The 15192-nt window shown below is 35.2% G+C and overlaps 1 protein-coding gene across 1 annotated transcript in view; it reads left to right on the top strand.

The window, feature by feature from the left end:
• The window catches only part of Trs33 (trafficking protein particle complex subunit Trs33), a 32864-nt gene extending 19018 nt beyond the window's left edge, over nt 1–13846 (top strand). Inside the window, exons 3-4 of the mRNA XM_089090229.1 lie at nt 7112–7313; nt 13627–13846. Of these exons, the coding sequence (XP_088946355.1) occupies nt 7112–7313; nt 13627–13755 (331 nt within the window). The 3' untranslated portion in view covers nt 13756–13846. The remainder of the gene's footprint in view (nt 1–7111; nt 7314–13626) is intronic.
• Nucleotides 13847–15192: the final 1346 nt, after the last annotated feature.

Below are 15192 nucleotides of genomic sequence, written 5' to 3'. Positions count from 1 at the left end.
TGACACTCAGAGAAGGCCTGAGTCAAATTTAAATTTGGGTTGAGGCCAACAGACTAATTATAAATCTTGGGAAGTCATCATTTGTTGTTTAAGGTCATTCTAAGAATTATTATCCGTGGATTCCGGGTTTAACTTTAGGCGAGGTTATTGTTCCCAGGAATGCTGAGGCTAAGTACTTAGGAGTGTATGTAGATAAGACGTTGTCTTTTAGATAGCATATTGGGGAAATAGCACTTTCGGTTGCCTGGTAATACGAGCTAGACTCTCAGCCGGGCATACCCATATTGTAGTTGTATTTAGTTTGTAAATAAAAGAACCTGAACCTGAGTGCTTAGATTTGGAATGCTGCGGAAGCTGTGAACTGTGTTTTTAGTTGTGATTATTCGTATGCTTTATTTTTCTCTTGTACTCTCGTATTTTTTTTTACTGTTGTGCTGTTTAGCCAAAAACGCTTTCTTTCCACCTTTGTCCTCTTCGTGTGCTGCAGAATTCAGCTATGCGGATTTTTTACTGTTGTGCTGTTTAGCCAAAAACGCTTTCTTTCCACCTTTGTCCTCTTCGTGTGCTACAGAATTTCAGCTATGCGGATTTTAAGTCGTGTCCGCAGCCGTGTTTCAGTCAGAGAAATGTATAAAAAATTTAAAGTCGTACCATTGTCTTGTTTATTTTTTACATTAAAGTAAAGCTAATGTATTGGATTATGAATAGTAATTTAGGATTATGCCTTAAGATTATGTTTCAGGTAAGAAACCAGGTCCATAATTATTTAAGTAGACAAGCTCAGAATGTCCGAACACCTTTTGCGCCGTCGATGCGCTCTAACTTTCTTTTAGGTTTATAGGACCTAAATGTTGATTAGATGTACCCGAAGCTATTAAACATATTAAGGAATTTACCTGAGTTTGTGTTTCGAGTTAAGGGATTTTGTTTGGGAATGTATGGGTAAAGGGACTACTCTCCAGTTATATAATATAGGTGGCCAAAATGAGTATTTTTGAATGCGTATTTAAGTGGTTAATCATTATTAGTTTAGATTAGATAAGTTCTGTATATTTAATATTAAAAATAAATTATAATTAGAATTAACCTTAAAACAGACCTCATCGAGGTCTCTAGGGACAGAGTTGTTTATTGAAAACTTGTAGTATTTGTTATATGTTCTTTTTTTGTTATTTTGTTTAATAATTTCGCTTTCCCTGACTCATAATATCTTGCAAAAATTGAATCAGGGATGCATTCTGAAATTCTTGTTTTAAAGAAGTACCACAAGTTAATTCTATCCAGTTTTCTTTCTTATTACTTGTTATCAAATTTACCATCTTCTTCGTTGATGAGTGGATTCTGTATTCACGCATGTTTTGCAAAACAGGATCATCAAAGTAACTTGGGAAATGGATTAACAAAGCATTCAAGTGTTCAACAAATATATTTTTGTTTGCTTCTATGTTATCTTGAGCGTATGAATTTAACATTGGAAACATGTTAAACTTTTTCCAAATTTGTCTTCCATATCTCCATTTTTTATGAATGCTCTCACTCTACCTCTTTGAATAGACGCATTTGTGGTCCCCGGATTGATTTATTCAAAATGCTTAATTCTCCAAAAGTTTCCACCGAATAGACTTTTGAGCCAAGTCACTCCTTACCTACAGTTCGTTACCAAGAACCGTCTGATTTAAAAATATATCTTTTGTATTTAATATATGTTTTTTTTATAATATTATATTTAAGTTATTCAAGGGGGGTTGGCATCCAGAAATATAGTTTTCGCAAATTGAAATCTTTCTCATTGGAATAACTAATTTTACTTCCGATCTCAAAACGTACTTTGCCACGGTGGGACTTCTGGCCTGAAATGCAAGGAGAAGTCCCTGACCTCCAATCAATTCCAACTTGTAAGCACTAGAACTCTGGATTTTAAGTTGTAAGAGCCTTCCAATATTCTACATCTATCGGTTTGATTCAAGCAGTCTTTGTGACCTTAGCTTTAGGGTGGTGTAGAGAGGGGGATGGCATATATTACTTTAATCTTGATGTAGCCTACTATGGCTTACAGAAAAGAACAGAAAATGAACTAATCGCTTACAGAAATGACTTTCTTTGATAGGAGAAAGTTTTTAAGCTTGGTGAATGAGACTTTCGGAGATTTCTGGGATTGATGTCTCTGCTGATTCATAAAGTTTTAATTTATCTGGCTCTACTACTGTATTGAAAATATCGCACAGTTTATCTGGAAAGTAGTTGCTTACTTTTGTGCGTGCTCTAGATGTTGAGCTGTTCTTGAATATTGTTATCAGTATTCTTGAAATTGTATCGGAGTCAAGACATCGAGGTCGAATTGAAATTAGAATTGGAACATTTTTGAAGACTCCTATCACTAGTTATAGTATGCTCATCTTCCTCCTAAAAAGCATCGATTAGATATTGAGGCGAGAAAATGGCACTTGTATAATTTTTTCATGTTGCATAAAAAAGGATAGGTTCTTGAGATCCTAAAATTGTTTCAGCTAAGTTAATTACGGTTTGCTATTCTTTACTGTATTAATTCCTGCACAATCATCGTCAAATTGGGAAAAATGAAGGCAATTGACCAAATCTATGAGAATTAATGAATATTAAGGAATTGACACTCATATTTTTCATAGTTTAGTCATTAATAATTAACATTACTCATATTCCAAATTAAAAGTAACAACGCATTAAACTAAAGTTTCCACTGGGAACATACTCCTAAATGTTTGTCAAAGAACTTCCCTTCAATCTCACCATTACTATTTGGTGTGTCATCCAAATTGTATAATGTACTCATTTTTCCAATCCGATTCACTGATAACTTTTTCATTTGAATTTAGTCATTTAGATAAGTTTCCCAAAACACATTCTGAAAAAACTAAAAACAGTCCCTGGGGGGAGGGCTGAAAGTTATGAACTTTACCCAATGTTAACATATAGTATTGGTTATTGGGAAGTATACAAACGTTTTCAGGGGGATTTTTTCTGGTAGTGGGGGTAGGGGGGGGTCTTGGGTTATGTGGGAAGATCTTTCCACGAAGGAAGTTTTCATGGGGGAAGGGACATTGCTATGAAGGGGGCGCCAGATTTCCCAGCATTATTTAAAAAAAGATCAGAAATTATATATAAAAAAAACAAGTTTTCAACTGAAAGTAAGGAGCAACATCAAAACTTAAAACGACAGAAAACATTACGTATATGATTGGGTTCACCCCCTAGTCAATACCTCGCTCTTTAAGCCAAAGATTATTTAGTACTTTCATAAGAGCTATTTTTTCTAATTAACGGCATTTGTGATTAAGGGGTCATTTTTAAAGAATTGGAATACAATTTGAACTTTAGCTTAAAGAGCAAGGTTCTGACTAGGGGGCGAATTCTCGAACTTACGTATTAAAAATATATGAATATAGAAGTTTGATATGGAACTTATAGAAGTTCGTGAATACTTAAGTTACGTATCTATATCACTAATAAAAACGTTCGTAAATAAAATTGAACATGTTTCGAGAAATCCATTTAACCAAATAAAAGTAAAATTAATATTCAAATTTTGTTTTAATTATTCATGTACGGTGAGCCAAAATCAAAACCTGCATTAGTTCAAAAACGTTCAAAAATTAAATAAAAAAAACACGTTTTTTTTACTGAGAGTAAAGAACATCGTTAAAACTTAAAACGAACAGAAATTACTCCGTACATAAAAGGGGCTGTCCCCTCCTCAACACCTCGCTCTTTACGGTAAAGTTTGACTTTTTCACAACTCTATTTTTTTTAAACAATGAAAAACTTTAGCGTAAAGAGCAAGGCGTTGAGGAGGGGACATCCCCTTTGATTTAAATTTAAAAAAAACAAGTTTTTTTTAACTGAAAGTAAGGAACGACTTTAAAACTTAAAACGAACAGAAATTATTCCGTATATGAAAGGGGCTGTCCCCTCCTCAACGCCTCGCTCTTTACGCTAAAGTTTTTTATTGTTTAAAAAAAAATAGAGTCGTGAGAAAGTCAAACTTTAGGGTAAAGAACGAGGCGTTGAGGAGGGGACAGCCCCTTTCATATACGGAATAAGGGGACTAAGGGGAGAACCCCCTAATATACGTAATAAAATATACGTAATAGCAAAAAACAATAAAAAAAACAAGCGATACGGCTCAATAGTAATTGAAACTTTTAGAACCAGAATTTGGATGTTAATAAATGTATCAAAAGAATGGGCTTATAATGCTGATTCTACATATATAAATTCAATAAAGTTTAGTATTACTCATCAAAGGCTACGAGCCTGAGAAAATTTACCTGATTTTTTAAAGAGGGGGGAAACGTCTCCTACAAGTAAAAGAATTTTAATGAAAATCACACCGTCAGATTCAGCGTATGAGAAAACCCTATTACATAGGTTTCAAGCTCATTTCTGCAAAAATCTGCAACTTTGTATTTTTTGCCAGAAGAAAAATATACGAATATAGAAGTTCGTTACGTAAGCTAATTTGAAAATTACGTCAGAACCAAATTTAGAGACAGCCATTTAGCAAAAGAGAAGTCAAATTTTTATGCAAATTTTGTTTACTTATTCAATGAAGGTGAGCCAAAATAAAAGCTGCATTAACTAAAAAACGATCAGAAATTAAATAAAAAAAACAAGGTTTTTAAACTGAAAGTAAGGAGCGACATTAAAACTTAAAACGAACAGAAATTGTTCCGCATATGAAAGGGGTTGTCCCATCCTCAATGCCTCGCTCTTTACGCTAAAGTTTTTTAGTGTTATAAAAAACAAAGTTGTGAGACAGAGTCAAACTTTAGCGTACAGAGAGGGGCGTTGACGAGGGGACATCCCCTTTCATATACGGAATAATTTCTGTTCGTTTTGAGTTTTAATGTCGCTCCTTACTTTCAGTTAAAAAAACTTGTTTTTTTTATTTAATTCTTCAAAGATTTACCTATGAATCCTCCTAATCCACCTTTGCTTGAAAAATCTGCAAGAAAGTTTTGCAATTCAGAATGTGATGATAAAATTTTCATCCAGATCGCATCAGTTTTAGGGGATGTTTCCCCCTTTTCTGATATTTCGCAAATTTACTTTTGACAATAACTTTTGATGAGATTTTGAAGCTTACTAAATTTTACATATTTGGAATCAGCATATCATGGACATTCTTTTGATGTTTATATTGTTTCCAAACTTTTTGTTTAGTGCATTTTTACATTAATGCTGAATCTATTTATGAAAATGAAGAAAGTTAAATTGCATTGGTTAAGATTGTTTTGCGTTTGAATATGTTTAATAATTGCAAGTATTATAATTTTTCTATCATGTCTTTCAGTACAGTTTTCCCCCATTATTTTTGGCAGTACGTTTTGTTTGTTGCGAAAACCATCTGCCTTTTGATTCGACAAATAAATATCTACTAAATACGGAGGCTTATTTGAACCCCAAAGACACAGGACAGCAGTACCCCTTTTGTCCTCTCTCTCTGTCTCTGCAGAACACGATGGTCCTTAACGATTAGTCGTTTTTGTTGCGAAAACCATCTGGGTGGCAAAGGCACAGGGCAGCAGTACCCCCTTTGTCCTGTCTCTCTCTGTCTCTACAGAGCACGATAGTCGTTAACTAGCCACTTGAGTTATATTAAAGAAAACAAGTTAGGTATGAACAAATAAAATTGTCTGTGTTTGAAAAGGTTAGGTACGTAAATTTTAAATCCGGACAAAACAAGCGAAAGAAAGAAGACAGGCGACTTTACTTAACGAAGTTTTCACCCAAAACCAGTGGTGAAAGTGATATTCTAAGTAAACCAGAGAGCAAAATCAAGTGTATTTTTGAACTGGGACAGAAAGTATCCAAGTATAAACGCTTGTTTTCTCTAAAAGATAGTGTAGAAATCATTTATGTTTAATTTGTGTGCGATCTAACCTTAAATGGAATGGAATGTAAAAGTTGAAAGGATATAGGATACCACAAAACACTCAGAAAATCCTTCGAGAGAGATTTTTTCGCACCTATTAAATTTCAATACTGCCTGTGTATACTACTTCTTCAACAATTTTGTTTTATCGTCGTCAGTATTATATGGAATGTTACATTTGTCAATAGGCTATCTGTTTCGTGTAACATTTATTACCTTTGTGAAACAGAGACTAAAGTTCTGCTTCTTAAATCTGCTTCTAAAAGATGCTCATAAGCCTCATTTTTGCAATTTTGAGTTTATTAGTACCCATTCAAGTACTCTCAGTAGCTGCCTCTACTTAATTACTTATCATTAATTAAAGTTTACTGATATTGGCGTAAAAGTTTCTTGGCCGATTGGTGTGAAAAACTAATTAAGTACTAAAAGTTAGGGCACTTTTAAGATTGTAGGCATTTTTTTTTACCTGTGCTGTTACTTGTGTCGCTGCTTAACTCGGAAGACCTCGATTTCTAGGTCCTAATGCTTATGTATCACTTTCAGGATCGGGTAAGCATGATTCCACTCCACTGTCACCAGTGTTGCTCCCATCAGTCTACCCAATATCTTCACTATTATTTTCTATCATCACGTTAGGAAATCAATTTCAGTTAACATTTCCCGCACTTTCCAGACATTGCAAAGGTTAAAGGCCGCTACCCGCTAGATAACATAAATATATAATACAATAAAATACAATCAATTCTGCTAGAGTTCCAATTGAAAAAAGAAGAATTTTGCAGATAGATTAGTTTAAAAAATCCTGCAAAAATGGTTTAAAAAAAGAAAAATGTTGTTGAAAAGGCTGCCATAGCCTCTTTTCTTTGTTTCATTTTTCTTCCTGAAAACAGAAAGGAGGACAGCTTAGTGGAGGTTCCTGCCAAAATATTTGCCGTCTCACAAGTTTCTTTCAGTTTTTTTCTTCTCGTCTTGTATCTTCGTACCTAGACAATGTCACTCTTCATCCTACAGATAAGGAAATTACCGAGAGATTGAGCCGACTTAAGAATTTCAGCTTTTACTATTTCACAAGGTAAACATGAAATCCTTTTATTTAAAAACAATTTTTCCTCCTGGCAACTTTAAACGCACCAAACTTTATCTCTCCTTTACATTTCATTGAATCGATATAAAAACTAAATAATTGATATTCATTTGTAGGTTTACTCGCGACTTGCCCCGCTTCAAGGATGAGCTTGATATTATCAAATTTTTATGCAAGGATTTTTGGACGGCTGTTTTTAAAAAGCAAGTTGACAATCTCAGAACGAACCACCAGGGAGTCTATGTATTGCAAGACAGTAAATTTAGAATGCTTGAAAAAGTGTCAAATGGACGACAGTATCTTGACAAATCTTCCAGGGTAAGTAACAACTATGAAGTTTACATGCCTAACTATGCCTCTGGAGTAGATTTTTTCCACCTCCCTTTGCATAAGTCATATTCGATGAAAATTTGTATGTCACTCTACCATTGTCCACAGGACCAGATTTAAAGCTTTGACACTTCTAGGCCCAAGTGTTTTTGCCGCTCAGTATTTATACCATACGAAGGAAGTCAATTTTCCTTACGAAAATAATCTTTATAGTGACAATTTTTTGTTCACTTATGATACTAATTTGAGAATCCAATATTTGTACGTTGGGGGTATTAAGAAGGGTTTCAAATCTAAGTATCTATCTACACTGTTAGGCTCAAGATAGTCGGGATAAATACTCAATAGCTCACTCGCAAGCTTCATGATTTCTGAGGCGTGATTTGCGTAGCGGCGGAATGCATCTGGCACTTTGAAGATAAATCACACCAGTCCAGGTTTTGCAAAAAAAAAAAAAATCGCTCTGTGATAATTTTTTGCACCTCCTGGCATTGTGTGCCCCTAGGCCCGGGCCTAGTTGGCCTTTTGGTAAATAATTTTAAATTATTAATTTAAGATAGTTCGGAACTTTCAAAACGTACTCAATACCCTTTTATCAGATCATTCGACAAAATTCCTAGGGATTCGAATGTGAAGTGATAGTTCATCTGCTGTCTTTAAGAGTAGCATAAGTGCTATGGCAGAACGTATCAAACCTTGGGAAAACGTTTTTGGCAACAAACGGAGTGCATTAAAAAACCTCAAATTTGGATAATGGTTTGATATCTGTTCAGTTAGCTCAAAAGCTACGATATCTTCGAAAATTCTAGCCATTCAGTACTTTCAGTGACCTAGGAACTATCAAATCGTCCGTGAAGCTATTGAAATAAACGATACTCCAACAAAAACATGTCTTTGAGTAGAGACCTGGGTAAGTACATACTTCAACCTATGCATACGAATTTAGAACAAATGAATTAATGTAACAATGTAAAATCAATGATTATCTATGGCTTTTGATTCAGTAAGATCACCTCTGGGAAAAAGAAGAAAATTGGAGACACAACTGTTACTCTAGCTATGCTAAAAATGCGATTATCCTCGATTTTGAAGATGATAAACTGTGAACCTTCAATAAAAGTTCCTAACCATGAGAAGGGATTGGCTATTTTAGAATTTGCATTACTCGGCCCTTTGGCCCTCTTTGGGAAAAAATTGATATTTGAGGGATTAAGTGGGTAGAAAACGGCACTTTGGTCCAGCTTGATCTCTTTTGTTACTTAGTGAGGGACTAGATATTAAGATTTCAGTTCAAACGAGTTCTCTCCCAATATTCTATGACCATTGGTTTGATACGATCACCCAAGGGAAAAAAAAAGAACAAAAGAAGACACATAGTGCGACACATGCAAAATGCGACTTTCCTTACTGTTGAAGATTGGGATGTCAACTCCAGTTTAGGGATGTCAACTTCAGTACTGTGCTTCTTATTTCCATTTGACGTTATTTTCGAGAGGTTCTGGCTCTTGTTTGGAATTCTCAAAAATTTGTTTCAATAATTAAAAATTGCTATTCTGCAAAAACAGAACAATAATTATTATTCCTAAATCAACGTCCATTGGAAATTGTTTCTCATTCTTAGAAAATGCTTCTTATGATTTGGCTTACTATGACCCATGGTTCGCTCTTTACTAGGTTGCAGATACTGCTGCAATCATGACGGTAGCCAATAACTGAATTTTAATGGACTAAAAATGTGTAAATTTTATTGCGGAATTGCTAACTTTAAGCATAAAAACAATTGCTTAACCATGGCTTTACCTATACACACTAAGTGGGTGTGACTCTATCTCGGTGGCAAGTTTTCTGCCACTTGTTTACTAAAGTCCAAACAGATTTTGAAAAATTCAGTCACCAAGGCCGAATTTTACACGCACAAATTGTAAGAAGTATCCCAATGTTGCACGAATGGCCACCAGGAACGTTAACTCAACCCTAAATTATGCATTTTCAGATGTGCATTAGAATAGAATAGAATATGATTTATTGGCTAAAATATAACAAAAGCTAGCATAAGCACGTCAGAACAATTACAATGATAAAACAGATGTTAGGGGAGAAAAATAAAGCAAAAAGTAATATTAATTATTCAAATGGGAAACAAAATAAGGAACAAATGAATGTTTATACCTCATAATCAACATTTGGGGACACAAGTCAAGTTGGGTATTTGGAGATCTACGAGCATTGAGTCTTGTATTAGGAAGGGTTGGGGGATTTTTTCAAAGGGGGGGGGGGAGAGAAAACGTCGATGATAGTCAGAACTAAGGCACTTGTCACCAAAGTTCATGGTAAGGATGTGACGTCGTGATTCCAATGGAGTAAGTTCAAGTCTAGCCAAACCTTCATCGTATGTAGTATAGGACGTCCCGAGTATAATTTTTATTGCTCTTTTTGAATACTTTAAATTTTAGAACATTAATCTTTGGTCAACCCAGGGTGCTAGTCATAGCAAGTATATTCAAGACAGGGTCTTATATATTAACAATAAATTATTTTAAGTTCTGAATTGATATGGAGAACCGTTTAAGAAGGGAGAAAGATTTAAGGAGAAAACAACCAGATTTAAATAAGTGGGAAGTGACCAAGCACTTTAACCGTATTTAAATTTAGTATGCAAAGGTTATTATTGATAGGGGGTATATTTTTAAAAAAGGAGAATAGTATGAAACTGGTTTTGGGTATGCTTAAGTTCAGTTTAAGATTCTCAAGATCATTCTTTAAATTGTTAATGAGTGAGTCAAGTGTAGCATCCAAGGTATTAGATGTTTGACAAAGGTTAAGTAATGTAAAATCATCAGCAATTGTAACAGATTTGTCGAAATTTGGTAAAATATTATTAAAAACAATTAAAACTGCTAAAGGACCTAATTTAGTCCCTTGAGGTGTTCCACAGGAAATCAAGGAAAAAGCTGATGAATCCCCGTAAGGGAGGACTACACTTTGTTCACGGCCAGACAAAAAAACTATTGTGCAACCACGAGGCAATTGCCCCAACGAGGGAAGGCTGGGTATAAAAGCTAGTAGCTGTTCTTGTTTGTGAGGTGGTTGGGATGTCCATTCTGTCATAATCTCCTTCCTCTGTCCTTGCTTCCAGGAAGGATACCTACACAGCCTTATAGTGGCGTGATGATGGATTTTTCATGGAGCTGCAGGATGACCTTGAGGAGTCGCTCGCCTTGAGGAAAGTATGGCCTTTTAGAATTCCTCACAAAACTTTTATACCACAATCTCCTTTTTCTCACCACCAGCCTTAAAGAATAATAAAAAAAATATGACAAGTTGCCCTAGAGAAAAAATTGCTAAGGAATAATATGCTCACCAGAACACAGATTAGAGTCTACTCCTAAAACTAGCTACATTTCCTCTGTCAATAACTCAGTTGATAATTTATTATCAACGCCCCAACCTGACGTACAGAAAAACGATCTTTGAGCTATTGATTACTTTGGACTCTTAGAAAAGGAACAAGGAACTTTCGATTTCCAATCGAATGATCTCCTCCAAAGTTTATACGACTAACCCCTTCACTAAAACCTTATATGTTAATAATGGGCAACTTGCATAAGTTACAGCCCTTGCCTCAGGGGCGGGGGGGGGGGGTTTACAACCCTTGAGTTATAGTTTTTAGACTTTTGGACATTTTATAGGCCATCACCTCTTTTTTTGAAGCTTGGTTCACACTAAAAGTAATATACAATAGCCAAAAGTCCTATACACCCCATTGAAAATTTATGACACAGATCTAAAACCACGTAAGATTCATGACCCTGCCTTTGCTCACACGCAATGACAAATATTTCCAATGAAAAACTAAGTAGCAACCTAAACTATGGCTGTGACGCATATGCTCAGAGTCTATCTATGGCTCTTACGTATATGCTCAGAGTGTAATTGCGCGCTATGAAATGTGTGTCATGTTTGGAAAAAGATTTCGCTACTGGTATATACTTATACTGTGGCTTGGATTGGAAGAGAAAACAGAACCCTACGGGTGTGCTGACAACCAAAACTCTTCTGAAACATAAATTTATTTGTCCCTCGTCTAACATTAGAATTTACAAAAGGCTTTAAAAGATATTCACACACTTTGCTAAGATTACAAGAACCAGGTTTAGGACTACACGAAGAACTGGAAAATGGGGCATTGCCTCGCTTTAAAATACAGCTGACAGTGCCACATTGGAAGCTATCCGGTGCCGATGATGATGATGAAATTTATCCTTCTGCTCACTGGCGTGACTTGAGGATCATCCACTTTGGATGAACACTACTGGAATAAAAAGGTTAATTATAGGGACTTGTCCCTTGAGATCTTCTGTAAAAATTCCGTTGTTGCTGAAATCACTGTCATATCCTCATCAGTTGTTGATGAGCTGCCTAGAAGGTCATGTGTTATCTGGTACCACCGAGCGACACTGTGACATTTGAAAAAGCAACTGTAAATAGAAGAACGACTGATTACAATCAACACGTAAGTGGTTTTACTAATGCCTTCTAAATTGATTGACTTGGATTTAAAATGGAGAATGGTACTATGCACAGCCTCAACAGAAATAGGTATAACTTGGTATTAAGAAAGACCCTATGGGATAACACTTGGTAATAGCTTTTCAAAAGGATAATGAACATTTTCAGGCGCATAAAAAATAAACAGACTGCAATGCTACAACGGTGCTGCAATTACCTAGTTTTAAGCAATGCTATTCAAGTACTTTTGAATCAGAAAGAAGCGGTGTGCTTCTACTAAAACGGCCCATAAGTTGACATGGTAGTCAAATGACAATAAGATGAAAAACTTATGATAAGTGTTTGAAGTGATTTAGACAGTTTGAAATGCTTAAAAATGTTTGTTATTTTAAATCAAAGCCCTTATGTTTGAGCAAACAGTCTTAAAGAATTAGGACAAAAAATTGAAGTTGAGTGTAAAGAGCGGGGGTTTGAGGAGGGGGCAGCCCCCCGCATATACGGAGTAATTTCTGTTCGTTTTAGATTTTATTGTCACTGTTTAATTTTGTTTGATTTGTTTATTTGATTTCTGTTCGTTTTTAATAGCGTATCCGGGATTACACTAGAAGATTGCCGCTTCCTTAAAGCTGATTCTCGTAATTAAAATTTAACTCCTGCACAGCAATGCTCCGAGAAAAAAGAGCGACTAACTGCTTTCCGAAATAAACTATAGCTATCCAAAATTAACTATCATCTCCGCAATATATCATCTCGGCATAAAAGAACTCTTTCTGAGGTTTCAAGCATGCCCCCTCACCTACAAAAGGATCCACCGGTCCTCCTCTATAATGGCTGATGCGGAACTACACATAATATTTCCAAGTCTCAAATGAATAAAATTAGTATATGAGGCTTTAAAATAAATGTCTATATTAACTGTTTATCTTGTAAGGACTACGTGACCTTTTTTTTACGAATGTGCCACACTGCGTGGTACTACTGCCTCTGAAGCTGGGAAGCTCAGTATATAGTTTTTTTTTATTATTTGAAAACGATTGATCGTCTCAGAATTTTCAATCAGTAACAACTTGGCCGTCTCTGGGACAAAGTTGTAGTTATTTTTCGCCACTTTGTTGCGGTACAGTCTCTTTGGATACTTAAAAAGGACACTAGAACTTTTAATTTCAGTTTAAATGGGCCTTCTTCACCTTCAGATTTCTTAGACTATTGGTTCGAAATAATAACCCCTGGGAAAAACAAACAAACAAATAAACACGTATCCGTAATCTTCTTTCTCGAAAAAAAAATACTAAATTCAAATTTTTTGTAGATAAGAGCTTGCAACCACTCCAGAGAAGCACTGGGTTCTCTGATACGTGAATTTTGATGGTTCAGTTTCCTTCATGATAACTTGCCTTTTTATGGTTGTTTTCTCCCTTTTCGAAAGTCAGGCTAATTTTGTCGGGCTCATAGCTTTTAATGGGTAAATTTTAACTTAGTGAATTTTATATATTTAAAATCACCATAAGAAGCTAATTCCTTTGGTGTATGTATTGTTGTCAAAACCCCCTTTCTAGAGTTTGAGTTACTATTAGCCCGTGTAGCTCCTTACTTACAGTTTGTTTACCACGAGCTATTTAACACATCGCTTTTAGGAAATCATCCATCCAATCATTACAGGTCACAAGAATCTTAAATCGTTTTTTTTTTAGATGATGATGCTGTCGCAGTTTTAAAGCATTACGAGAGTATTTGCATACATTATTGATTTTTGTATAGATTTCTATTATAAAATAATTTAATTGATTTTTAGCTTCTTGTCTACACTTGTGGTCTAATAAGAGGATGGCTAGCTGCATTAAATGTCCCTTGTGTAGTGACTGCTGAGGTTATCTCAATGCCTACCTGCAAGTTCCACATTCACTTACAACGATCCTCGTGAAACTTTTCGTGGAGAAGAAGCATCTGCATTATTATGACATCATTGAGTACATTTTGATTACCATTTACAGATATAAATACATTTTCACTAATAAATGGCTCAAGTCTTAGTCAGAGCATATATGGATTTATAAGAGTTCCAAAGACATCCATTCTCATTGACAATTCGGTTTGACGGTGTGTTTATTTAAAATACATAATTAGAATCAATTTTCACGTTCGTAGCTGCTACTAGAATAATTATTTTCTTAGTTATCAAATAATAAAACCCATCCAAGAAGGGGGACTTCCTAATAAATATCTGAATCTGTTTGCTGTAGTTTTGTTTCGTGCCACTTTTTATTTTATTTTTCTTATTTTATAATTTTCATCCAAACTGCGTTTGCAATATAAGCTGAAGAAAAAAAAGAAGCAAAAAACATTGTTTCTGTGGAGCGGCTGAAACTTCTAGCACTTATTTTCTTTAGGAGAAGCTTAGATTTTTCTTGAAATATTATAATTTTGAAATTTTCTATTAAAGCTTTAAGGAGCAGACATGGGCTTAGGATTGGATAAGTCTTGGAAAAAAAGAGTTCCACATTGACTGACTACGATCTTCTTGAAAATTTTTGTGGGAGAAGAAGCAGTTTATTATTATGGAATCATTGAGTACGTTTTGATTACTATTTACAGGTGTAAATACATTTTCACTTATAAATCGCCCAACTCTTGGGTAAACGTTTTGAAGGAATTTAGTAAAAAGGGAAATTTCATATAGAAAGTTGAAAGTCACTTAAGGTCCCTCGAAGTTCGAAATTAGTAAAATAAAATTTACACAATCATTGGTAAAAAGTAGTTGAGGGCTGGGGGGGGGTAAGGAAAGAAGGGAGGAATTTCACTTATTTAACATATCAATGACGTAGAGGAGGAAAGTTCTTCCATATCTTTTAGTGGAAATTTTTGTTGGGATAAAAAGGGGGATTTTATTGAACAAGAAGGAGGGAGGTGAGGCCTAAGGGGGAAGGGGGAAATTGAATAGGGAAAATGAATTTGTCTGAGATATATGGAAGACACTATTGGCGAAAAGTTGGGAAATTTCTGATCTCCTTTCCTCGAGGGTGACCAAATTGGCTCTCCTAAGAAGGGAGACATAAGGGGCTTTACCCTCATTCAAGATAATTCTCAGGTACCCTAATTGGACTGGTTCTATTCTGCCCGACAGTTAACTGGTGATTCCCGGATACCAAACAGGAAAGGTGTAATCAAGTATTGGGCGTACAAATGAGAGGAAAATTCTCAAATTGTGCGAATTAGGACATTTAAATTTTTGTAAGGAATTTGGGAAGGGGGAGAATTCGGTATTTGCGTGTTTTAAAATATCAATATTTTGGTAATATCATTTTAAATCGCTTGAGATGGTAACACCCAGTAAATGCACAGTACGGACTGACATTTCAGG

This window comes from Artemia sp. Qi Xiang Cuo, chromosome 6 (genome assembly GCF_049724085.1).
Source record: "Artemia sp. Qi Xiang Cuo chromosome 6, ASM4972408v1, whole genome shotgun sequence".
NCBI classification, from domain to species: Eukaryota; Metazoa; Arthropoda; class Branchiopoda; order Anostraca; family Artemiidae; genus Artemia; species Artemia sp. Qi Xiang Cuo.
This window is presented reverse-complemented; position numbering and strand designations above follow the sequence as displayed.